This window comes from Montipora capricornis, chromosome 4, assembly GCF_036669925.1.
Source record: "Montipora capricornis isolate CH-2021 chromosome 4, ASM3666992v2, whole genome shotgun sequence".
NCBI classification, from domain to species: Eukaryota; Metazoa; Cnidaria; class Anthozoa; order Scleractinia; family Acroporidae; genus Montipora; species Montipora capricornis.
This window is the reverse complement of record NC_090886.1, coordinates 19695834-19723333: the sequence shown is the minus strand read 5'-3', so window position 1 is coordinate 19723333 and position 27500 is coordinate 19695834. Positions and strand designations below refer to the sequence as shown.

Below are 27500 nucleotides of genomic sequence, written 5' to 3'. Positions count from 1 at the left end.
TTTTTAATGAAAGTGTCTCAGCAATTTTGCAACTTGTTGTAGCAAGACCAAAAAATGTTGAAAACTTGAACAGGCAACATTGAAAGGGGAAGAGGGAGCTTGGGGAAAGTGGGAGAAGGTTAAATTCTAGACATGGTGGGTATTGGAAGCTAGAAAAGATGTTTTTTTAACAGGAGTCCGATTGTCTCAACAATTTTGCAATTTGTTGTGGCTTGATAGCTCAGTTGGTACAGCAGTGCAGCATAATCACACTGTAATGGGGTTGAATCCTGTTCAAGCCTTGTAACTGTTATGAACATTTAATGTCTATACCACAGTTCATAATTATATTCTAGAAGAAAGACATTATTGAGCTTAACCAAATGTAAAGAGTGTATTTTAAAGCTGCAAAACCAGGGGAATGTCCTCAGAAAAGAGTTTGTAGCCAGAAGATATTGCCATCTGGAAAGGGGAATTCCATCTAGCTCAAACCAACTGAAATCTAGGGACTACTTTAACAGCAGTCCAAAATTTTCAGTGCAATTTTTGTCAATACATGGGTTTCAATAAGTTTTAAAGTAGAAGGGACTTTGTGATAGAGCAAGCTTTTGATCATGAGACCTCATTTGAGAAAAGGTGGGTACTTTACTCAGCATAGACGGGTGCTGGCACCCGGGTCCCGGCTTCTAATAAAACCCCTTGCAATTAATAGGTCTCCATTTACTTTTTACAAAAAAGATTCTGAAATTTTCAGGAAGAGTTAAGACCTTAAGTTTATCATGGTTAGACCTTTTACAATTTGGATTAACCTAACTGTATTTTGGTTCAAACAATTTCAACCTTGATTTAAATTAGGTTAATTAAACATTACACCAGACTTGAACAGCAGTTTTTATACAGTTTTTAATGGCAATGGCATTGGCAAATTGTACAAATTCACATGAATAAGTCACTGTACATAATCCTCTTGGCTTAGTTGCGCCAGATTTTCTTACATTTGGTTCATTTTAACTATGATAACTATTGTTGACTTTCATCAACAGACAGTCTCGCAGACAACTGCAAGTTCCTCAAGAAATCTTCCAATATGTCCCAACCCAGGATCCACTGCAGGTGTTTCGTCAAACCTGGGAGCTGGAGCTTCCACCATTGGGCCAAGTCCTTTTGAGAGATCCCACAGCATGCTGTTGGGACTGCGTGCTTCACTTCCCAAGTTACCCTCTTTTAAAGTAAAGAGAACATCAGAAGCTGAAAAGCTGGACAGTGTATCAAGAAAGCGCAGCAACACAGAATCCTCAGAAATCTCTGAGAGAGGAGCAAAAAAACAGATCATGGAAGACCGAGACTTGGAAATGGATACTGAATTGGACAGTGGCTCTGGATTTGATAAGCGACCACGCCCAAATCACAGGTTAGAAGAAGTTGAACGTAGTCAGTCACCATGGCAGCAACTAGATGACAGTATAGATGTGGCTCCACGTGCTACAATTGTGAGACATACAGAAGGTAAGCATTTTTCAAGGTGATCTTTTGAAAAGCATCTAGAAAGTGTATCAGTTTGAATCTGCAATAACAAAATCTTGACACGTATATATATGGCATTCACAGAATAAGAAATGCTTTAATATTATTATTATTGTTTATCAAGGTAAAAATAAATAGGTGTGGATATTAACCAAGCTCCAAAGGATTGTTGTATGTCCCATGCCCACCCTTTTGACCAATACGTAAATGAGTAAGAAATAAATAGATAACTGACCAAAAAATTACTTACTCAAACAATTTTGAACATGGGTAGCTATTTGTCTCTTTGCCTCTTGGGAATGAAGAATCCAAACCCATTGGAAGTGTCAAAGTGTTAGTTACCAACACTCAGGGTCTTAAAATAACACAGGACAAAGTACTGCCTTTTTAGTGATTAATGTACATCCGCAAAGGGTTAAACTTTCAAGTCTTCTCGGATAAGGACTATAAACTGGAGGCCCAGTCTCGCAACCCTTCAATATACATAAACTCTGTGTGTTGTTAAAGATCCCACACACTAGTCAAAAAGAGTAGGGCATGGTGTTGTGGTTTGGCCTTTCCTTCAGCAATGTGGTCGGCTTGGCATAATCTTCTGAATGGACTACTGATCGATGAGACCACATAACAGCAAAACAGACAGTAGTCATATTGAAGGAGTCCAAGTGCTGAAACTGGTAAACCTGGACTAATCTTATTACAAACTTCACCTGTGTAGCTACCTATGAACAGCCTAAGCAGCTGCTTGATCTTAAAAAGGAAGGTTCATTCTTAGGTATTACATATTATAACTTATGCTTGTTGAAACATCTCAAGGAGTAAATCAAGTAAATGTAGAATCAATCAGGCTCCTGGGATAATCTAGACAAGCAAAAACTTAGTATAATTTGCTGCAATCTGCATCGAAAGCTTCTAAGGATAGAGAACAAGCAGAGTGTATTATTCCCATTCAGAATGTCCTTCAATCTAGCCTGCAAGCAGGCTCTTCTGTTAAAAATGGCACATGGCCAAAATATAGGGGCTTGGTGATACTAGTTACATTTTCTATGGAACTTCCTGTAGTTAATGAGATCCCATTTTATATCAGAACTGAAATTGATAAGAATGGCAGAAAACCTGAAAAACAAAACAAGTCTAGAAAAAATCAGCAAACACCAGTTCACTCTTACACTTGCAAAGCTATGCCAATTTTTAACGTTTCCAAGACTCCCTTGACTTTTTTATCGTGAAATGATTTTAGGACCTGTTTTAGTGCAATTTCCTGTCGGCTTTTTCAATTCAAGGTTTAGCTGCTCAAAGGTATTGTAATAATGATTTACCCTTGATTTAGGGTACCGGTACCTGTCCAAAGAAGACCGAAATCCTGAAGTCAATAAATGTGAGAAAAAGTCAAAAGAACTGTTCTCCATCTACAAATATCACAATTTTGTTAACACTTTTTGCAGCTGAGGAACGGCGGCGCAGTACAGGTTCGTCCCTGTATCACAAGGTGTACTCCAGTGATAGCAGTGAATCAGAGAGTAATGCCAGTGATTCTGAAGATGACAGGGATGATGATGATGATGGCAATGAGGAGGAGGAGAGTGAAGAGGAAAGTCCAAGTGAAAGTGACAGTGACAGTGAAGATGAAACAGATTCAGAAAGTGAGGAAGAAAAGGAACAATACCCTGACAAGACAACGGTTGTGGAAATGGATGTTGAACATCAAGGTGAAAAAGACCAGCAAGTGAGAGAAGTTTCTAAAGAACAACAAGGTGAGGCAAAATGTTTTTGGATAAATCCAGGGGTTTAGCTAAGAGTAATTTCATCCGGTTGAAGATTGTTTTGAGGCGATAAGTTCATGCATAGTACTTAAAACAACTCTTTTTCAATTCATTCGCAATAATTTCATTTCCAGTATCAATAAATTCTAATGATAATTCCGTATACTAACAGACATTCATTTTTTTTGTCAACATATCAAATGTAGAGAATGTAAAGAATAATTTGGGATCTTCTAAGTCACTTTGATCGACGGGCAAATTTCAGCCAGCGATAACCCCTTTCTCAAGCAGCGATTTCCGCAGGCAGCTGGCGCTTAGCAACATCCCTGAGGAAGGGAGAAGGAGGAGTACAATCTCCTCAATCACAAGTAATTCACCATAGCAGCAGTGCAAATGCTTTCCTTCCAAAACCTGTCATCACAACACTGAAAAAATCAGTTTAAGGAAAAAACACAAAATCCTAGAGGAAGTCAAGAGAAAGTAGAGAAATGTCAAAATAATATTTTTTTTAAAAACGAGAAAATAGAGTCAAAGCACTCATGTCAATACCCCTGCAAACTGCACCTTATCACCTTGGTGAAAATGGTGCAAACACTTGGTTTTAACTGTGCCTAAATTACATTTAGCTGAATTAGTATTAAAGAAGTTCTGTTCAATAAAAAGTATTTATGATAAATTTTTAAATAAATGGAACTGTATATCATTTCTTCTTCATACAAATGCATATGTATATTTTTATTTTTTATTTGCAGTGGACATTGTGAAGGAGTCCTCTTCTGAGGTTTCAGTGGAACCATCAAAGCCTGAATGGAGTGATGGCACAATCACTGCAAGCAGAGAACTTTGCAGCACAACTGATGCAGAGGCCCTGTTGGAGAAAACTAACCATCATATTGAACAGGAGGTGCAAAAAGAAACCTTTCACTCCTTCCACATTGCTAACATTGTACCTAATTTGTTTAAAAGTGATGGTACTCTTTCTGAAGATGAAATTGTTTCTTCTGAAAATGATGCAGAAACAGTGAAAAAACATGATGAATTCAACTTTGAAGTGAAGGCTCAGAATTTTACCCAGGTTGGCGAGAACAAATACACTCCTCCAGAAGATGTAAACGCCACAACATCAGAAAAACCTTTCGAAAAAATTAATGTGAAAGTTATTGCAGGCAGGTCAGTGTTTGATTCTGAGGATAAAGAGGGTGCTACATCTCCAGTTATTGAATCTCTCCCTGACGATAAGGAGGATGTTGAAGGAAATGAAGGTGAAAGTTCAGTTCAGAGGTGGATGCCAATTTTGTCTCCAGATAAGCCCTTGGCTGTGTCACTCGTTGAATTGGATCATTCCTATGGTTTAGTTGCTCCATCAGAACCAGAACCATTGGTAAAATCTGTTGAGCAGGAAGACAGTGAGGAGTCACATTTTCATAACAATGACAGACAATTGACTGAGTCACCTGTAGTTGATATATTAACAGTTGACTTGAAAGTGCCCAGCCCTCCTAAACCCCAGTTTCCTGTCAGATCATTTGAGAGTGATGATGAACTTGTTTATGAGTTTCATAGACTTGGAATCGATGCAGAGGACTGTTATTACATGAAGGTTGGCTTTGAGCAGCTTCAGCAAGTTGGGTCTGAGTCAGTCGTAGATGCCCACTGGAGTTTTCATCCACATATCCTTTAAATCACTCAATAATAATGATTAATGATAATAATAATAATAATTAACAATTATTCGCCAAAGGCGAGGTGAATATCAGTAAATAAAAACCGAGACGAAGTCGAGGTTTTTATTCTTGGGTATTTAGCGAGCCTGAGGTGAATAATTTTAGTATAATTACATAGGTGATTATTTGAATGATCTGCATTTTCTTAAAAATATTAACTTCTTTGTCTGTCACCTCAACAAAACGGCTTGTGGCCATTTTGAAAAAACCACGTAGGTGATATCACATAATAATCACCTCAAGTGTAATCAATCAGCGCAGAGAATTTTCATTATTTCACCTATGTAATAATACTAATAATGATAATCATCATCATTCTCATTTTCAAGTGTTATTATTTTGGTTTAGTGATAAAGCACCAATAGCAACAAGAAAATTCAAACCAACTTAATTCGTAGATTTGCTTCCGAGGAGAGGGAGAAATATATAGGGAAAAATATAATTATTTGCAGAAAATCTGAAAATCTGGAGTCAAATTGGTGGCTCAGTGGTAGATTGTAATGTTCTACCACTTCCCCAACCTTCTGTGTGTTGCCAGACGGTACTCATTGTTATTTATTGCTGCTGTAGTAAGTGAGCCTGAAGCGAACGAACGAGGCAGCTCTCTGATCGGGAGAAGAACACATTTTCTTTGAAATGCAAGGAATTGTGGTCACAGTACGAACAAAGGCACTAGGAATTGTGGTTATGCATGAATGGAGGAATTAAGATATGTGGTACGTTTTTGTTACTCAGAAGATTAGATCCTGCTTTTGGTTTTCGCTTCTCGTATCCTAAAACTGTAGATTCACTGTCACGCAACAAAAAAATTAATTTGAAACCGAATGATCTGCAATGGAAAAGGACAAGAACTTGGAATGTTATACGAAACAATCTTTTAACCATCGCTCAAATTTTCAGGTCTGTGCGTTACGTCATTTCTGAGTTATTTGTTGAAATGTATGGAGACGTCATGTGGTCCACCAGTAATCAACGAAAACATCTGGATGAAAGCGCTTACTTTTCGCTCCTGAGATAAAATACATGTTTATGAACACATCTCCTGATGTTCTTGAAAGGCTCAAACTGCTGAGATTCACAGGGATTGACATTTTTTCCATCCACATATCTGTGTGTCATGGTGTCAAGCAAGGTAACAAAATGCTGTATTTTCGAAACGAAAGACGTCACAGACCTGGAAACTTAAAAAAAAAGTATATTTCTAGGTCATCTTCAACCTCCTTTAGATAAAAATTCAGAAGACCTTGTGATTTTTATTTTAGAATTTGGTGACGTCACTGTGAAAACCTTCTATTAATAGTTTTCTATCTTCTCTTGTGTGGGGTCCAGAAGGAGGTCCAATTGGGGGTCCATGTTTTGTACCATCCCTGCTCAAGACCGATTAAAATCTCCCCTCAATTCCACGCACGAACCGTCGTAAAATTGCAAGCTTTATTAAACATCTCCCTTTCCCTCGGCAGCATTTCTACCATTTAGGTAAAGTAGTATCTAAAGTTGTCAAAGATTGTGATCATGTAAGGGCTGTGAGATGTGGCTTATGATTTATGATCATTATCTGAATTCCCTGAGTGTTGGTCCAGTGGGGCTTTTAACTTTTGACCTCCAGCAGGGAAGTCCAATGCTCAACCAAGTGTGCCGGTGGTGGGCAATGCACTGTGTGTGTGTGTCCCACTTGTTAGGAGGCTTGACAATCTCATTTGATTGAACATGATACTGCAACTACTGATGGTGGCGATTGTGTAATGTGCTTATGAGAAAGGTGAATTATTATAGAGATACTGATGAAATACTAGGATTTTCCTTTTTCTAATAAATCGTATCTTAATCACCCGCAGTGAAGATATTTCTTATGTGAGGATTTAGGTGTCGTCATGGTAACTAACACGATTAAGTCATTAAAACGTGAGCTTCCCCTACTAAGATGCTTTTGTGCTGTAATATATTTTTTCTCTACTGTAACATTTTAGGATTCAGTTTGACATGATCGTGATTTGTTTTTCGTAACTTTCATATCTAGTTTCATGTGACACAACGTGCGTGTTTGCGTGTTTTAGCGGTTGATGACCGCTTTAAATGGATAAAACATTTCATCCGTATCTATATAATAAACAGAACGTTACATGGGAGTTTGGGAATACGAATTTTATCTTCTCGTGCGGATAGTATCTCGGACTCGTTCGCAGCGCGCACTCGTGAGAGATACTATCAGCACTCGAAGATAAAATTCCTATCCCCGCATGGACATATAATATCCATTACAAAAAAGCTGCTTAGCAGGAATCGAACCTATGAATAGACACAGGTTTCATCCCAACATGGGCATTTGATTTCCTTTCCAATTGTCTCTCCACCTGTTGCCAACCAATTGGCATAAACCAAGTATTATCTTTCACATAGACAAGACGTAAGTATTGCTTTTGATGACCTTTGGAATGCATTTTAAAGGAACTTTGTTATAGGAATTTTAATTCCAAGAAAGAATGAGGCTGGTCATTCCTTAGTTTAGATAGAATGAAACTAATTTCGAGTTTGTCAAGTTTTCGTTAAGATTGGTTTAGCTTGCGACGGAAGGCACAGGCAAGTTGCGCAGACTCACTGACTTACGTATCAGGACAGGACATCGGTTTCTTTTCAAGATAGCTCTGAAGGGCATACGTTTCTTATTTAACTGCGATGATATCAGTGCCTACTCCTTTGTCCTAACAAATGGACGCAGTGACCAAAACGCTACTGAGTTTGCTTGGCTTGCCTTTGCTTATGCCTGCGTCGCTATTGAAAACTACAACTGTAGCATTTACTCGTGTGTTTAATGCCCGGGGTTTAATGAGATTTATAGTCCTTGACTAATGCCACCAACTTCCCAAGTTGCATCCAAGTTGCGTCGCAAACAGAAACCAGAGCATGGTGTTCGTGTGCATGTGACTGGTTGTGCAAGAACAGAAGGATATTATCGCATTGACATCAAGGAAAAAGCCAAATACCTTCAGGCTCAGCGCCGACAGCTGCAATGCCAGGCCAATGTCACCAAACAAGAACAGGTCAATGTAACCCCCGCCCCCTTCCCCCTTCGTTATTCATGATTCGAAAAGAACTGCCCTCGGGTCACCATCGGAAAGAAAATGTTTTAAATTTGATTTACCGGGGTAACCATATGTTATCTGCTTGTTAACAATATAACGAAAAGCACTGTTTGTACAATTTCACTTCTGGTATTTTAGTGGGATATTTGTCACCTGAACCTTGTGGATTGTCTCAGCTCTCACGAGCTTCCTGGATCGCAGTGGTAGAGTATCCGAACTACTAGTAATCGGAAGTTCGTAGGGTCGAGTCCTGCAAGGGAGCATTTGGATTTTTTCTGATTATCCCCGATTCACCATCTTCATTTTATTTACCAGGGTTAACATTTGTCATCATCTTCTTAACAAGATCATATTTGTTTGATTCTTATTATTAGAAAACAGACGGAAACAAGGCCAAACAACAGTCACGTGAGCACAGAGCGACTCAAAGAAGACTTCAGTCAGCGGTGTGTAATGAAGAATTTGGTGACTTGCTTAAATTCAATCAGCTCATGGTAAGTACAATTTTCTCTTGAGATCAAGGACAACGGAAATTTTGAGTTCTCTTCCACAGTAATCCGGTCAAGCCATAGATGTCATATTGGAGAGATTTCAATTCGCGTTTTTCGGCAAACGACAGGCTTCTTCTTGTCATAAAGCCAAGAAAATTATTAAATTCAAACGTATTTATATCTTGAAACCTAGCCTGCGTAGCAAGCGTTCCTATTTGACAGAAGAGCTTCGAAACGATTTTCCGCAAACTGGCCACGCGAAAGTTGGGCAAGAGACTGAGGGAACACTTGCAAGAAGACCCCCTGTTTTTGAAAAAACCCATTCGCTCACGAACAGGGGCTTCTGATTGGTGCGGCACAGTCACAGTGATTGACAGGTGACAAATTTTCGAGCAAAATATTTCTTGTTAGTTCTAGCGTGACAAAGATAATAATGGAAGATGTGGAAGGTGTTGAGTCGTGTGTTGAAGCTGAGCGAATCGAGTCTTGGTTTTACATTGAAAAGGGAACAAGAACTGTCAATGCGCCATCTCTTTAACTGTATAGATGTAATGGCCGTTTTGCCAACAGGATTCGGAAAAAGCTTAATTTTTCAGATGTTTGTCGTGATGTGCGGAGTTCGAAATAAAAGAAAACGAAGAACAGGCTTCTCGAGTATCATCGTGATTTCTCTTTCAAAGCATCATACGCGATCATTCCACAAGTGAGTGTTTGAGGTAAATTATATGGGAATGACAGCCTGTGATTTAAATGAACAGCTCCCCTGTTAAATCTTCTCTTATTGTGAGAAGAAAGCGGCTTCTTTGTACATTTATGCGATTTTTTTAAGCACTTCTACTTGCTATTTCGGCTACGATTTCGTGACGATTTGACCAAAAACATACTGTGGATTATCAAACTAGCAAGGAGGTTTTCCTGTAATGGAAGGTTTTCCTGAGGATCAGATCTAGGGGCATGAGATGCACGCCATTTTCCTATTTGGAAGACCTAGATTACGCTGATGATCTAGCCTTACTATCACACACCCACACGCACATTCAAGAGAAGACTCAACGCCTTAACACCTTTGCGGAGCAAGATGGCCTCAACATCAGCGGCAAGAAGACCGAAATTATGGCATTTAAATACTACCGACGCACGACCAGTCCTGATTGATAATGAAGAACTTCCTTACACAGACAGATTTACCTATCTTGGCAGCATCATCAGTAGAGATGGAGGAACTGATCTGGATATTCAGAGCCGTCTCAACATGATGAATAAGGTATGGCACTCCTCCCCTTACAGTACACTCGCCAAGCTGAAACTCTATCACAGCTGCGTCCTTTTAACTCTCCTGTATGGTTGAGAATGTTGGCGCCTAACGGAGAAGGATTTATCAAAACTCTTCACATTTCACACCAAGAGCCTTCGGCTATCCTTCGCATGTTTTGGCCTACTGTCGTCTCAAATAAAGATCTCTTCGAACGGTGTGGAACTGAACTAATGTCTACCATCCTGATGAGGAGACGCTGGAGGTGAATTGGCCATGTTACCCGTCAAGAAGCTTCCATTGCGAAAACTGCTTTACATTGGCCGACCCAAGATCACGTGGCGACGGACAGTGGAGAAAGAAATAAAGGAGATGGGGAACTCCTGGGGAGGCATCAAGCTTATGGCAAGGGACCGTCAGATGTGGAGGGAGCATGTTGCTGCCCTACATGCCACTTAGGCGTAAAGGGCATGAGTGAGTGAGAGTTAGTACGATTCATTTCGTCAACCACTCTGCACCAAGAAATTGTCAGCAAGTCGCACTGACATTGTCGCTAGTTTTAAACTAAAACCTCTTGAATGGTTTCATGGTCAGCTCCAGTGGAGATTTGCATTTAATATGACGGCCTTACTACCCATCGAACTCTGTACGAGTTATGTTCCTAAATTTCGTATTTTACGAGCACACGGATTGCTTACACGTTCTGAAAATTGGCTGTTGTTTTCGACAACTTCCAACCGCTCTTCAAATATCAGCTAAAATTGGTCTGTAAGTTTCTTTTGTTTTCGATGATTTAAACAAATTCTCGGAAGAAACAACCAGTCGTACCCGGCTGAGAAGCTGCCGTTACAAATTTAACTTTTATATTACACTGGCAAATTCTGCATGGATCGCTCGGTGTTTCCTCGAGGGGTGCCTCGGTTTGTTTGTCAAAATGTGTTAACATGGTTATCTGTTATTAGCTAATTTGTTATTAAGACGTCAATCAGCGTGTGTCAAGTCAACCATTAAAATGTGGGCGTTTTTCAAAAATAGGTGGCCTTCTTGCAAGCGTCCCTCAGTTTCTTTCCCCAACTTTCGCGCGGCCAGTTTGCGGAAAATCGTTTCAATTCTCTTCTGTCGAACAGGAACGCTTGCTACGCAGGATACTTGAAACCTTGCCAAGTGGCTCAAGCTTATTTACGAGAAATGATCAAGAAAGGATGGTTGAGTTCTGATAATGGTCCCTAGAAAACTGTGAAAATTTATATTGAATTGAATCGCACGAAAGGTCAGATTTGTTTTTGTTTTCAGGTACGTAAGAAACAGCTTCGATTCGCCAAGTCTGGTATTCATGACTGGGGTTTGTTTGCAATGGAGTCCATAGCAGCCGATGAGATGGTGACAGAGTATGTTGGAGAGGTGATCAGACAGCCAATGGCAGATATTCGAGAAAGAAGATACGAAGAAATGGGCATTGGTTCGAGTTACTTGTTTAGAGTGGATCAAGATACAATTATTGACGCAACTACTAAGGGAAACTTCGCACGATTTATCAACCACAGTTGTGATGTAAGTCTTTGGTATCCATTTTAGTAGTTAGTAATTGTGTTGATCTGGTATTGTAACTTTAAAAGCAAGGATGACAATACCTTCTACGGGCATATTCATACTTGCATGCCCTCATTTTAATGAACAAATCAAAAGACCAAATCTCCTGAGTATTATCACATGATCTGTATTGGGAAAACAAAATGTACAAGCCGAAAAGGTCTATTGCACTCGAAATCATGCGATTACCTATACAAATTGCACTCCACTCGGTTCAATTACCATTATTAATCAGAAGAAACGCATGCGTGCCACGCAATCACGCAAAAATTGACCAATCAGAATGCTTGGTTTGATACCTCTTTGTACAGAATTTTTTCTGCACTTCTTGGCCAATCAAAATGGAGACCTGGCATTTTCCCATGCATAGTAGTAATAATAACTAATCACATGATGTCGAATGCAATTTGGAATAAAATTGCACGAGCTTATTTTTTCCAAATTGCACGAGAAAACAATTATGTGATTACTTATTAATATGAGAAGTAACGCACGCGTATCACGCAATCACGGAAAAATTGTGCCATACAAGGCTCGCATTTGATTGGATATCAATGCAACAATTCCACAATTTATTGCACTATTTCACTTTTCTGCAGTCTGTTTTGGATTAATTGACGTGCTGTCAGTCAATCAACGCACTGAAGTTTTTTCATGTATATTATTAGGTATAAATAAGCACGAGTAAATTTTTAATCTGAGAAATTATACCAAGTTGCACTTGAAATCATGTGATTACCTACATCAATGGTTGCATTTGGAGAATTATGCGGGTTTCAGCTTAAGATGTTATTTTTTTCTCCTCAGCCAAACTGCTATGCCAAGATAGTCACGTTAGAGAATGCCAAGAAAATTGTGATATATTCCAAGAGAGATATCGAAGTCAATGAGGAAATAACGTACGATTACAAATTCCCAATCGAAGATGAGAAGATACCTTGCTTATGTGGAGTGCCGCAGTGCAGAGGCACATTGAACTAAGACTCTCCGGCTCTAAGCCATATTGTTTGTAAAATAGATATATATATAATATTTATGTAGGACTTTTTTACAAATGACAGAGCTTTGGCTGGAATATTTTGGAGTAATGTAAGTGGTTTATATTCGTGTTGTGACTGTTTTCTACGATGATTGCGCCAATGAGCACTCATGCTTGAATTATGTTTCTCGTCTTTTCCAAATCATTCGCCTCTTTATCTCATGAAGATGTAAAACTGTTTTTCATGGAAAAACGTTTGTCTATAAAAAAAGAATTAAATTTCATGAACCTGCGTTTTGTCATTAAACATGGTTTTTTTTATTTTAAAGAGTCCCATGTTTCTGACTTAGTTAGTAGATTACAAAGTGTGCGCACGAGCCCTGACAAAAGGTAACATAACTACATGCATAATCTTTATTTCATCTCCAATAGACCTTAATGTCACGATAGCCGCCATGTTGGATTTGCTATTATCATGCAAATTAGCTACACACTTCTGAGGGGGCAAACAACACAAGTTCGAGAGGTTATAACGAACATCTTAGCCACACAGATGATTTGTTTCATGTTCATTGAATGTTTATCACCTTAGTAGTAAAATAGAATGCTTACACAAGTTACTTCGATTTTTTTTTACTGACAAATTAGAAGATAACGAAGTAGAAAGTCAAAATGTCGGAGGCAATCAAAAGATATAAAATTTTTATAAAAGGTACTTAATTCTAAATTCTAAAATGTACTTTTAGCAATGTTATTTCAATATTTCGACGAAACGATTTTCCGCAATTTGCCTTTATTCCAATGTTTGCCCCTCAGGATAACACATGGCTAATTTGCATGACAATTTGAAAACCAACATGGCGGCTATCGTGAATAAGGGCTGTTTCAGAATAACTACAAGAGCATTACATTTACAGCTAAAATGCATAGCATATACGGATACATAACTAAATAAAGATAAATTAGTTAAAAAGAAAAGCCGTTGTACAAAATGCGGTTTAAAACCAGTAAACTCAGTGGCGCGGGTAAAATCAGGTAGCGCATTCCGCAGCTTAGCTGATACGTAAGAAAAATAACGAAGACGATAATTTCCGCGAAGATCACGCATAAGAAGAAGGTAAGAAGGTAAGTCTGGTACGAGCCTAGAAGGCCCATCAGGCCGGCGCTTATCTCCGGTTTCTGTAGCATGAGGCGACTGAGAGTGTTTCTTCTCCCCCCTGGATGGGATGCCAGTCCATCGCAGGGTAACCCCCAGCATTAAATTCACCGGTACCCATTTATACACCTGGGTGGAGAGAGGCACCGTGAGAGTAAAGTGTCTTGCCCAAGAAAAACACAATGTCCCTGGCCAGGACCCGACCCCGGACCACTCGATCCGGAGTCGAGCGCACTAACCATGAGGCCACTGCGCAATAAGACGGGAGAGAAAACGTATTTTTCAAATATAAGCAGGAAAACCCTAAAAAAAACCAGACTTGTATACAGTAATATGACGAAATTTTGAATGCGCTTATCGCATAGAGTCGTAGAGTTTGACTGTAGTGGTAAGAGGACAGGTAATTTGCAAATATAAATCTCATTATTCTCTTATTCACATTAAACCGTTCCTTTGACAAGAAATTACGAAGGCCAGTTTTTTGCTACGAGGATAATATCGAAAAAAGCACTACTTGTTCAGGAATCTCCTTAGTATCTGGTTAGAAATCTCACTACTTTTCCTGCGGCCGCCCTTCAGCCATTTGATGAGTACCAGTCTCATGCTTCTCAAGTTGCCTTGTTCATGCACACAAAAAAAAATCTGGGTAATTCTGCCATTCCATGACAAGGGAAGACCCTCGATTCTCGTTTCGTATAATTTTTTACAAGTGTCGGGCCACCCAGTCCTACCAACAAAACAACGCATCGATTGTAGGTTTTAGCTTTCAAAACTTGCCCAGATTGTGTCAGTAGGTCCTAAAATTCGTCCACAGAAATGCCAGAGAGACAACTTCACCCGTGAACTGCCATGTTTACAACAAAGCATTTTAAGCGTCCCAGCCTGCATGAAACCATCTCTCACCTATGTCTCGAGAACACCAGACATGCACGGTTCTTATGTGGCGTTTACGCCTGTAGAATCAAATGAAATGTCATTTCCTTGTAAAAACCAGCATCTGTTTTTGGTATGGTACGTATCGGAGAGCCGGAACATGCATGCACTGACGGAATGTTTGGACAAGAGAGAAAAACGCAGTACCTCCAGACACCGGCGCTGGAGCGTCGTACCAAACGAGTCATCCCGGGATTTCGGCCCGTGCGATCGCTTTTGGACGCATTTGGCTCTTCGCTGCTTTCAGTACTTATATTTTAAACAGAGTTAACTGAATAGAATGTAATGTGAAGTGCTAGATTTCTGTCCCATATGAACCATGTGAGCGTTAGACCTACTGGTAGGGCTAACTTAGCCTACTTAGTACGCTAACCTACTTAGTAGGGCTAACACTCACATGGTTCATATGGGATAGAAATCTAGCACTTCACATTACACTCTATTCAGTTAACTCTGTTTAAAATATAAGTTGCTACACGGCCAACGTTTGTATAAACGTAACCTGTGCTTGTACATGTTCATTTCCGTGACTTTATCATCTGCAAGTGCAAAGGCCTGCTCCCGTCTGGGCTGGTATCTCAGACGGTAGAGCGGCGGAGATCTAACCCGAAGGTCGTGGGTTCAATTCCCACCCTGGTCAGAGTTTTTCTCTGTCCTTGTGTGGGCCCATTTCCATCAGTAGGGCTAACACTCACATGGTTCATATGGGATAGAAATCTAGCACTTCACATTACACTCTATTCATGAAATTTACCACGGGAAAATTTACCTTGGGAAATGTCGGTTACACGCACTAAATGCAGTTTCCAGTTGTAAAAGGGTTATTTCCCGCAGTAAAAGTGCCCCTTTTAACCGCAATTATAATAGACCTTTTCACGGTTTCTAACACCATATTGGTTGGGGGGCAAAAATTGCTTAAATTACAGTGATGTAGGGGACTTTGAACCACTATAACCACGATTTCGGATAGCGGCAAGACCTCACAATTTTTGTGAATTATGACGATCAGAATCAATCTGTAACGACCGTAAAAGAAATTTGTAAATTTTCATATAAACCCTTGTAAACAAAAGTATGCAAATTCCTGAAAAATTTGAAGCGACATTAGGGGATTTCTAATATCCAATTTTAAGACGTCGTGTCCAATGATCTAATTTTCCGTTTAGTGGATCATATCATATATCTTTCTTTACCCTCGGATTTTAGAGTAGCTTGGTGTAGCTAATATCTCCGAGCATTTACCCTCCCAACCATGATACACCACAGAAGACAGACAGACCACAACACCGGGAACTACATGCCCTACTCTTTGCGACAAGTGTGTGGGTTCTTTTACGTCCCACAGGATTATGAACATTAAAGGGTTATGAGACGGGACCTCCGGCTTATCGTCCTTATCCGAGAAGACTAGAGAGTCTAACCATTTGCAGATGTAATTACAAAGGCAGCACTTTCTCTTCAGTTATTTAAAGACCCTGAACTCACGACCTCCCGCGGTGCTCAACCAACTGAGCCACCGGTGCGCGGTGATGATATTAATGAATTGATATTAATGAAATGACTAAAAATAATTTAAAAGGTTTGAAATCTGCCTTTCGCAGGAAGTCACAGAGGTTTGAATTCGGCCAAAATTCCCATCCATTCACTGAAAATTAGAGCCACGTTTGCCCCTCAATCAAGGTGGCAGAAACGGTGAAAAGGTCTATTGGCACCATTATCGAGAACTAGGATGGGGACAAGGGACTCGAGGAGGGGTGGGAAACACATTTTTCAATAAGGCACTTCCAGAAAAGAAACGAGAAAAAAAAATCGTAATATAAATTACGGGAAAAGAGGAATACGTCAGAGGATTTCCATATTTTTCGGAAATCTTCCGGTGGAATTTCGGTTTTGGGTCAAATGGAAAGGCAATTTTCCGGATAATCTTTTCGGAAAGTGAAGACAACCCACAGAGGTAGTCCTCTTTTTCCGTTCGGAATGGAATTCGGGAACTGTACCCTTACCATTTGCGAGAATCGTTCCGTTTCCAGGCCCTTTCTCAGAAGATCGAGTAAATATGCGGGATGGAATGCCGAGTAGTAAAATGGTAAGCGCTTTTCTCATGCGGTTGGTCATTAAATTCGGAATCAATCAATCAATCATTTATTTTAACACGTTACGTCAAAGAGCTATAAAACTCGTTCAAAATACGAACGTGTATAAATAAAATCTATAATAATTACAGCCAGATAATATAATTCAATTTAAAAACAACAGAAAAGCCACATACTAAAAACGTGACTTGGAAAACTCCAAAACTCGTTTTAAAAGCAGTTAAAAGCTACAATTGTACACTATAAGACACGTCCTAAAAAACTGCAATGGTGCAGTTTACTTCTGAAGTCACCGTACCATTTAGACCTTTGAAAAGAAGTATTAACGCCTGATGTAAGCAGATCATTCCATCCGGACAGGATCCGGATTATTTGACTAAATGGTAAGCACCCACTAATTTTCGGATCGTTCATTTCGAAAATTTTGGGCAAACTCTCGGGGTGCTTACCATTTAGCCAAAAAATCCGGAAATTTCGGTTTGAGGTCAAATGGAAAGGCAACTTTCCGGAAAATCTTTTGGAAATTGCGGACAACCTCCAGAGGTAGTCCTCTTTTTCCGTTCGGAACGGAATTCGCGAAATGCTCTTACCATTTGTGAGAATCCTGCCGTTTCCAGGCCCTTTCTCGTTTGATCGAGTAAAATATGCGGGATGGAATGCTGTGTAGTAAATGGTAAGCGCCATTCTCATCCAGTTGGTCATTAAATTCGGAAAATCGCTTACCTTTATGCAACGATCATTCCATCGATCCGGATTATTTGGCTAAATGGTAAGCACCCTGTGTGTGCTGTAGTGTTCGAACCGGAATTTTTGTCCAAATGGGTCGGGCCCCTACTAGACTTTCATCCTAGCCAGCCCAGCCCGCACAGGCAATATCCTCTGTTTCGTGTAGCATACACGCCCACAGCAGTCAATGTTCTTAAGATGGCGGCCGAAGCCACATATTATTTTCGCATCATCTTTCATCAGTTTGCGTCGTCCACGTTAATAAGATTGAAATTTCCAATTGAGGTGAAAAGTAAATTAATAAGGAGGATGTGCTCAAGGTAAAGTTCCAGGGAAAGATCAAACGGTGAAAAGACTCGTTCGACGTTTGGTGATTCATCTACTGCTTCAACGGGTGATATCTCAACTGTTCCATCGTAGTTGCGGGATTGCAGAAGACCACCTTGCATTTCATTTGCACCTCATTACAAAAACAAAATAGCACATTTTTTCATGTCTCGCTCCTTTAAAAACGGAATTAATTTTCCGCAATCCCGCACCTCGCTTCAATCAAAGTCTTCAAAGTTTCTGCTGGTCTTTCATATACCGGATCCGAAATAATTAATGTCCATGAAACAAAAGAACAAAGCAAACATAACAATACCTAATTAGCAGGGCCTAATCGGAATAACCATGGTTCTTTTGTCCTCTGCCATTTTAATCCGGTATATGAAACTCTACCCAAAGTCTCCTTCTTTCTTCTTTCACAAAATAAAAAGATAATAGTGTGTGATCCTCAAAATACGTTTGAAACCAATCACATGGAGGGTAAATAATTGACAAAGACAAGTTTCCCTTCACTAAGGTGGGATTGGAGGGTAATGATATCAGGACGTTAAGGCCTTTAGTACCAAAGAAATAAGCTGTGCCTTGGTTGGGAATTACTCTTGGCAAGATTAGTGCTCCTAAATTTGTTTGCACTTGAGTTTGATATTCATCTTGACAATGACGTAATATTAAATTTGTTTTTGTGCCTTGTTTTGATGCTTGTCAATGGGGGTGTCTTGAAAATGAAGACCCTAAGACCCAGAGAACTCGAAAACTCTGAAAGAAATAAAGTACGCCAAAAGCCTTAATTTGGCTAACCCTTGGCCTAAAAACCAACTTTTTTTTTATTTTTAATCTCTTTCTTAGGGTCTTAGGGTCTTTGTTAATGACACACCCTGTCAATGAGTCAGTATTTTGCTTTTTGTTCTGTGCAAGAAAAAGGTTTGTCTCGAGCTATAGATACAACAAATAGTACCTGGGCAGAATCGTAAAACAGTGTTAGCGAAGGAAAAAATAACTGCTCAGGCAACTTGCAATATATCATTTTGGTGTGTTTGTGTTGCCAGTTAATCCATTGACACCTCAAATGCCTTAGGGAAGCCCCCAGTTGACAAGTAAAATCATCTGGCGTTAGACAGAGTAAAATGTGTTAAGTTTCACTCCCACTGGGGTCAATTGATTAATTATTAATATTTAAGCAACCAATCATAAATTTTCCTTCCTGAGATGTCAATAGGAAAAAAGGATTCGACTGTGAGACCTCATAAAACTGCTAATTATACAGCCACAGGTTACATATGACTCACTGGGACTCTAAGTCTATCATAAATTTAAAAAATGTGAGGTTTGTTCACTTGCTGGTAAATAATCTTAACCCTGTTCTATGACTTCTTACAATGTAGGGTTAATCGAAAATCCTGTTGTGACAGGACTTTTATTCATTTTTACAGCACTTCTTTAGGTCCAAAGATCTACACTAGAACAGGAGATAAAGGTATTAATCATCTAAAAGCTATTTATTTCAGTACAATGTGTGAATGGAAACAGGTTTTTGTGTTTTTTATTGTACATGTATGCATCTCATCTGGTTGTTGTGCCGCCCCTGAAGCACATCTGAGTCAGCTACTTTCAAATAATTCACCTAGAAATGTCAAGGAAAAGTCATGTTTTGAAACACCATTTCAGGAACTTGTAAGACTTCAGATTTACTGGTTTGAAATCAAATCAATGTGCATCAATTTGAGTATAACATAATTGCTGCAGACTGAGCATAAACCCTGGAATAAACAGGAACACTGGAAAGCAGTGACTGACCATGTTGCAGAAAAAAGATGAAAAACAGCCTGAGCCTGCCCTGGTAATATTGTCCTTCATACTTCATATGGTTTGATCAGTTGGGGAACTGCAAGCCAAACCCGTGACTTCAAACTGTAAAAAGAAAACAAAACCATATTTTTTGCTTCCCAAAGAGAAACTGCCCGAAATTCAGACTCTTGACAATGTATTCAATATTAGGATGGCATCCTTTATCTATATTAACTTAAGCATTTCCCTGATAACACCCCAGGAGTTCTTCATAATTTAATAATACTTGCACTCGGAATTCATAGCTATAATACTAGATATGCCTCAAGAGAAAACTTGTACAGACGAGTGTCCAGAACCTATTATGGGCTTTCAAGATTTACACCCAACAGTTTCTAGAATTTGGGAAAGTATACCTTATAATATTAAAAATTTACCTTTTCCTTCATTTATTAAACAGTGTAAGCACTACCTCCTTGACAGCCAAACATAATAATAATTATTATATTCCCTCCTTCCTAATTATTATTATTATTATTTTTGTGTGTGTGTGTGTGTGAACTTAATGTAAGACTCCTTAGATGCAACTCAATGATGTAAATAATATTGTATATTTGTGTGGATTTGCCAATTTGTTAACTTATTACCATTAATTTAATTTTTATCTGTACTATCTATTTGCCAGTTCACTTCTTAGAATACATACACTGTATGTGTATATATAATTTTACCTTTCATCTAATTCCTGTGGTAGTGGCCATCCGAAAGCATTTGCTACTATCCATGGCCACTACACACTTTTCCACTTTTTCTCACTCATGTATAATTAGTCTATTTCCTTCTTTCTTTTAATTTGTTATGTCCATTATGTATTTTCTGAAATATTACTCTGCATAATAATAATAATTCCTGAAATGTTGAAATCATTCTCCCTGGGATTATTGTCATATTATAAATTAGTATATGCTCAATCATTGATCTTGGTGTTTCAAGCAGTCTGATTGGCTCGCTATCTCGGAGTTATTGAGCATTATTCACTCCCTACGGAGTGAATAATGCTTGATCCAAACAAAACAAAATGGCCGGCATAAACTTGCCAGCATTTATAAATCGGAAATATTGAGAATACAAAATGATGCTGTGCTACAGAAGACAGAGAAAGCCACAAAATTTGGCTAAGGGTAAGAGAAGAGTTCATACTTTTGTCAACTAGTGTTTGACTTCGTTTTTCCAGATAATTATTGCTGAAAATTAATAAACAATATTCACGCCAACAATTTGTTTCACTCGGAGTAATTCTCTCTTGTAGGGCTGGTCACCCACCAAAACAAATTTGTTACTGAAATCGAGGAATTAAAAAAATGTCTAAGAAAGTTTTAAATGGCTGCAAGGAAAAAAGACGGGTCATTTTACAACAAACTAATGCTCACCTGAATTACAGCGCAGCTGCCATTTCATGTGGATCCTTTACCAATTGCACTTTCAATTTCCATTTCAAATTAACCTCAAAAACTTTGATCGAACGGTGAAAGTGTTTTAACAAGCAGACTTTCGATTTAGCTTCCTGACTTAAACGGTGTTAAATGACCATTTTGCTGCTGGTGACGAGGATTTTAACGAAGGTTTTTTAGATTTGCCATGTTTGAAGCTTCTGTAAACACTTTCGCGCATGCTTTGTGCCGCTTTTTTCAATCTCGGTGAATAGTGGCAGAATATTTACTGAGCCGCAAAGCGGCTCAGTAAATATTCTGCCACTATTCACCTCAATTTCAAAGAATAATTGTTAATTATTTATCATTACATTAAAAAACCAGAGCAAATGTGGTATATGAGATGGATATTAGCTAAACAGAGCATGACATCCAGAAATTAATGTGAGGTACTTTTTATTTTTTATGTTTTTGTGAGTAATGTTAGAAAAGCCCTTACCAAAGGCCTTTTTTCTTTCCTGAGGATACACAAGCACATATGGAGGAGAGCGGCTGCCTAAAACTGATTCAATATTTGAGGCATTAGGAGCTACAGATGAATTGTCTTCTGTTATTGGGTATGTCAATGTTACAGATTAAATTTGATTTTAGGTAGGTTGATTTAATAATATTATTTGTATCTATTTATGATAAAGAATACCAGACACAAAGAAATTACAAATCAACCCAAGATAATTAGAAATACTTTTTACCTGAAATCTAATTTAACCTCTAACATTAATTAAAGAGAATCAAAAAACACTTTGTATTGCTATTTCATTCATACCATATCCGTTTAAATTTTTGTGAATTTTTTAAAATTCCTAAGCACAAATGTATTTTGTCCGGCATATCAAATATTGAACAATTACTTGTGGTGTTAACTTATAGCTTCTTAAATGATTATTGGAATTTAATAATTATAGGTGTGGTTTACTGTGTTCTAATCTTGTATAAAGTTCTGAAATTAACATACAGTGTATTATTCAGGTTCACTTATTGACTCCCAGGGGTCCCCCCATTGACAAGTAAAATCATCTAGCGTTAGACAGAGTAAAACACCAAGTATGGTTGGTTCAGGCTGGCTTGGGAGTCAAAGGGTTAAGGAACAAGGAAAAAAGCCATAATAATTTGTTGAGCGAATGTGAGAATGATATAAACACATGAGAAATGAAATGATGGTAGAACCAACTGGGATCTCGGAAAAAATCCGAGCCCCAGATGGGATTTGAACCCACGACCCTCCGTGATCTAGTCGGATGCTACTAGATCACGGAGGGTCGTGGGTTCGAATCCCATCTGGGGCTCGGATTTTTTCCGAGATCCCAGTTGGTTCTACCATCATTTCATTTCTCAATAATTTGTTGGTCATCTATAATACCTTTAGTAGCATTGAGCAGGGTGGAAGTGTTTCTTTTTGAGGAATTTTTGATGTTTTGTTGCTCTTGCAACATAATAAATCACTTCATGGGCATTAATTTTAGTTGCTAACAGAGCACTTTAATTTGTCTGTAGAGTTGCTTGTGAATTTTGTGATGAAGCAGGTCATGGAGATATTGTTCCTAAGCTTGAAGAGGTAATCCATGTCTTTTTTCATGTTCAATGAGGAAGTCAACTTCAAGTTGTCTTTGGTTGGGTGGCATGACCAGAGGTATACAAAACATGCCCTAGGTCCCTGAACCACCCCTGTAGACCACCCCTCATTTTGTGAAGTTAGACAAAATAGAGAAGTGATCCTGGTAATTATCTGGACAATTTAAGCAATTATATATATTATTTATATTATAGACACCTGGAAAATTCAGGTGGCTCCAATAGGATTCAAACCCATGCATGACCTCTGTGATGCTGGTGCAATGCTCCTACTGAACTATGAAGCCACTCAGTAATGGGAGCAGGTCAATTTGTTGGGCTCATTTATTCCAGGGAAGGACTTGATGAATGAAATGAATAAGTGACTGTATATTTGAAGTGTGGGCTATACAAGAATCCCTTTGGAGCCACCAAATAGGTGCTATACATGTCCATAAGAGACAATTATTATTGCTTAAATCAGTAGTCCATAACAGGAGCTAATTAAGGGGAGCCTCTATCGCGCCTCTATTTAGGAGTTAGCATGGCCCAGTCAGGTTATGTTCAACTTGTCATTCCTACACACACACTCCAGAAGCTCCACCAAACCCAGCAAACACATTTGGCCTTTGAAGGACAGCAACATCGTGCACATTATTTCTTTGAACATTTTAGCTGGAGCCAAACCTTACAACACTTAAAAAACAAATGGTGCAACCTTTGTCTATTAGCAAGATCATTCTATGCTCAACAAAAATGCTGACACAGGAACAAAACACCGTTGTGTAGCAACTGACAATACCTTAGCAATTATGTAAATTGGCACATATATACTGGAATGAATATTCTTACCATCTAAATCTCCTGATGAGTGAGTCTATTAGCTCACGAAAAAACGTTGCAGAGATGAACTTTTAATAGCTTTTTTCTTCTGGCTTCCATTTTGTTGCTCTGTACTCTCGTATCAAGCACTTTATATTGGATCAGTCAACCCGCAGATAGCCTGCGCTCGCAGACGTATTTCCGGTTGTCACTTCCCTCCGCCCGAAAAGTAACTTTTCGGGCGGAGGGAAGTGACAACCGGAAATACGTCTGCGAGCGCAGGCTAACCCGCAGACTTCATGTGTGTATGTATGTACCGGTATGTATCTCCACTAGTCCTTGAGTCAACTCTTTCCCCGAGTAATACAATTTATTTCCCTTGATGCTGAGAAATATTTGGTTAGGTTTTACAACAGTGGGCGTGCTGAATCTCTTAAGGGGTTGTTCTATACCAGGAAAAGGTTGACTCCTAGGCCAAGTATAGGAGATAAAGGCCCCCTTGAAGAGTTCCTGCCTGTAATGAACAAAAGCCTTATATTCATGGCATCTTCACAGACCACGATTTATGTTTGGATTGTATTTCTTGCGAATGAGACTCCATGCATGAGCCCGATGACCAATTACAAGGAACTAACTTGATGTCATTCTGAACTGGAACTGTCTTAAATTTGTTTTTTGCAAAAAAGGTAGTCCAAAAAAAGATCAGTCTGTAAAATTGCCATGAGATAGCCAGTATGGGAGTTGTTTGCTCTTAGTTGTGGGCTCCTGCTTAAATTGTGTGTGAGGGTCACTTCTCTCTTTTGTCTAAAGATTTTCTGTTTGTAACTTTACAAAATGAGGATCGGTCGACAGGGGTGGTCCAGGAACCTGGGGTCAGTGGATCGCAACCTGACTCAAGGGTTTTTCTCCAGGTACTCCAGGTTTCCTCTCTCATTAAAATCAACTCACAGCTAATTAATACCTCGCTGTGGTGCTGTGCTCCCACATCAAACATGGACTGTAAAGCGGCAGCCAGAGGCGCCTTTGTATGCTTTCAGCCCAATATTGTGATTATCACTCCCAATTATTATTATTATTATTATTATTATTATTATTATTATTATTATTATTATTATTATTATTATTATTATTATTATATTTAAATAAGTAAAAAGATCTTGACAAGACCCATGTTGATTTCTAAGGAAGAACATCATGATTGTGACAAATTGATTGTGCAACGCAATAGGAAACGCAATAGGCAACGCAATAGGAAAATACCCAAGTGTTTCTGCTTTGTTAAAATTCTTGAATGTCCCATGTATGTGAGTGTTTTAAATAAATGTTTAACGTCATCCTTGTACATGTAGATCCAGTGTATTCTTCAAGATGTTGGGTCAAACATTGCAACTCCACGGAAGTCATCTCCTCAGAGGAATATCGGTGAGAGCTGTTTTCTTTTTTAAAAGCTTTAAAATAATATCACTACAAAAAAATGGTTCCCAATTCAAAAAATTATGACCTAATCTATATTTGAGTAAAGCAGTCAACAGAATCGACTGGTAGGAATCGTTTTTCAAAGGCACCGACAAAAAAGTGAAGGGGTTAAGGGTTCCGAAAAAAATCTGTTGGGTAGTAGGATTGAATCTTACATATCCATACCCAGGGGTAGCATCATAATAAATTGATAAATGGAACGTCACAACGGCATTTGCGACCAAAACGAACTGGAACAACAACCTGGACGTATACGAAACATGGACCCAAGGTCCATGGACTACCACTGTGGACCACCCCTCATTTTGTACAGTTTCAAGCAGAAAAAGCTTTAGATGAGAAAGAGAAGTCATCCTGGCACTTATCTGGACAATTTAAGCAAGAATAATTATTATTATCATTCGATGTATTTTGTCCTTCCTTTTCATTGGCCGAGAGCCCACCACATGACCTGCAAATAACTGCCTACAAATAAGTGTTTTGCTGCAAATAATATTCTGCTCATGCGCAATTGAAATCACGCTCTTGTGAAAAAATGGCTGATGGGCTCCCTGAGCTGTCAAAGCGGAATGAGTCGACATCTTTAGTTGATCGAAAGAAGAGTGAGAATACTAAGAAAGGAACAAAAGTTGCACTCAATGTATTTTGAGAGTATCTCAAGGAAAGAAAGGTAGACGAAGAGTCACTTGTGTCATCGACGCGAAGGACAAGTTGGCGAATGCATGTGTACTGAAGAGATTTTGTGCTGAAGCCAGAAAAAAGAATGGCGAGCTTTACACCAAAGCTTCACTTGTCAGGATATGCTTTGAAAACTGTGAAATTCTTCAGTTTTGTTGATGCCTAGTGTCATTGAACGTGTGACTGTAAGTACAAGTCTATTACAAGTCTACAAATATAATTACGCTGAGAAGGAAACCAATTGATTGGTGCCATTACTCGACTCTGCAAGGCAGCGCGCGCTTACAGCTTCCCGGAAACAAAAACAAAAAACAAACTCGGTGATCGAATGATAAAACAATTATTGACCTCGGTTATCGCAAAATATTGTGATTTGTCAGTGGCGAGCAGATCTGCTCGCCACTGACAAATCACAATATTTTGCTCAACCTCATCCAATAATTGTTAATTGTCTGTTTCAGAGACATAAATAATTCAGGCGGCTTCAACAGGATTCGAACCCATGACCTCTGCGATGCCGGTCTACCAACGGAGCTATGTAGCCACTCAGTTGTGAGCAAGTCATGTTTTGCATATGTCGTCCTCTTGGGGCCTTGGCATGCCTTTTTGGCCTGGCCTGTCTTATGCCACGCTGATTGAGCATCGGACTACTGTGCGGGACATTGTGGGATCAAAATCCGGGCAGGACCAACACTCAGGGTCATTAAATAACTGAGGAGAAAATGCTGCCTTTACAATGACATCTGCAAATGGTTACACTCTCTAGTCTTCTCACATAAGGACGGTAAACTGTAGGCTCCTGTAACTGCTGAAGAAATAATTCGTCATGTGTTTTTTTCTTTATTAACCGTGTAGGGCCCTATTGCACGAGATCTTTGTGCGTAGACGAGGATTGCGTGTACATATCACGTGAGCATGTACCATGTATGTACATGTGCAAAAGCAGTCTGGCAAAGTACCCCACGAAGTGTTGTTCATTGACCCTGAAATGCAACTAGGGGAGTGGTCATATTATGTGGTATAGGTGTGTACAAGAGACAATTGCTAAAATTGCTCAGTTGGTTAGTGCACGGCTTTCGAAGAAAGGGATCCCCAGTTCGATCATTCGTGACTTCAAGGTCCGTGTAACTTTAGCTTTAAATATCTATGAAATGCAGCACTGACAGAGTGAGGGGGTAAAAGGCGCACCGTCGGCTTCCATTGATACCAGTTTCGTAAATGAAGGAACTACCAACGTTAAATAAATTGACTTTAATTCACTTTACCTAAAATCAGTAGCTGATACCTAGGAGCGACATTTTCACAGACCTCAATTTATTGATGTCATAGCCTCACCGAACGGGAAGTCTCTTTGTTTCTTGCGGAAAAGGTAGTCGAAAATAGATTGGTCCACAAAACTGCCTTGACATAGGCTTAATATGGAAGTTGTTCGCTCCTAGTGATGGACTTGTGCTTTAATTGTCCAGATAAGTGCGACAATCACTTCTCTCCTTCGTCTAAAGATTTTTCTGCTTGTAACTTTACAAAATAAGGGGTGGTCCACAGAGGTAGTCCATGGACCGGGTCCACAGGGCTGGTCTATGGACCTGGGGTCCATGTTTTGTATACGTCCCAACAACCTCTGGCTGCGGCCACACTTAGGGAGTCAACCAGGTTAAACTTTAAATTACTTGGTTAAAAAATTCCCTGAACTTAACCCTGATTAAAAGAAAAATAGCAGCGTTAATTTTTAATAGTGGCCAGACTTGCAGGACTTGAAATGTTTAACGCAAGTGATATGACGTAATAACATGAACAACACCTGACATGAGAGATTGTGTTATCATTTGCTCTACTTTTCTTCTTTATACGCTAATTACAACACGTTCTCTGCTCGGACGGTCCCTGTTTCATCTGATGCAGTCTACGCAGGTTTCTATTTCTGCTTTGTGAAACATGCTGCTAATTTTGCATAGAAGAGAGAACCTTATTCATCACCATCGACATCGTCCGCAAGTTTAGGTGCACCCTCGAAACCAGCACTGGTTTGAAGAAATTGGCAGATTGTCGACGTTAAAACCGCCTTAAACAACCCGATGAAGTGG

General features: G+C 39.2%; 2 protein-coding genes across 4 annotated transcripts in view; both read left to right on the top strand.

The window, feature by feature from the left end:
* Positions 1-12707, top strand: part of LOC138045722 (histone-lysine N-methyltransferase SETD1A-like) — a 25450-nt gene extending 12743 nt beyond the window's left edge. The window contains exons 6-12 of the mRNA XM_068892313.1: positions 1023-1485; positions 2946-3254; positions 4016-4933; positions 7841-8025; positions 8442-8561; positions 11104-11361; positions 12208-12707. Coding sequence (XP_068748414.1) covers positions 1023-1485; positions 2946-3254; positions 4016-4933; positions 7841-8025; positions 8442-8561; positions 11104-11361; positions 12208-12381 — 2427 coding nt within the window. The 3' untranslated portion in view covers positions 12382-12707. The remainder of the gene's footprint in view (positions 1-1022; positions 1486-2945; positions 3255-4015; positions 4934-7840; positions 8026-8441; positions 8562-11103; positions 11362-12207) is intronic.
* Positions 12708-17470: 4763 nt separating this feature from the next.
* Positions 17471-27500, top strand: part of LOC138045721 (corrinoid adenosyltransferase MMAB-like) — a 33645-nt gene continuing 23615 nt past the window's right edge. The window contains exons 1-5 of one of the 3 annotated variants that reach the window (XM_068892311.1): positions 17471-17607; positions 19045-19088; positions 21353-21446; positions 22384-22444; positions 24612-24684. In XM_068892311.1, coding sequence (XP_068748412.1) covers positions 17486-17607; positions 19045-19088; positions 21353-21446; positions 22384-22444; positions 24612-24684 — 394 coding nt within the window. In that variant the 5' untranslated portion in view covers positions 17471-17485. Of the gene's footprint in view, positions 17608-19023; positions 19089-21352; positions 21447-22383; positions 22445-24611; positions 24685-27500 lie in introns of all 3 variants that reach the window. The other 2 variants (XM_068892310.1, XM_068892309.1) reach the window with 2 other exon arrangements.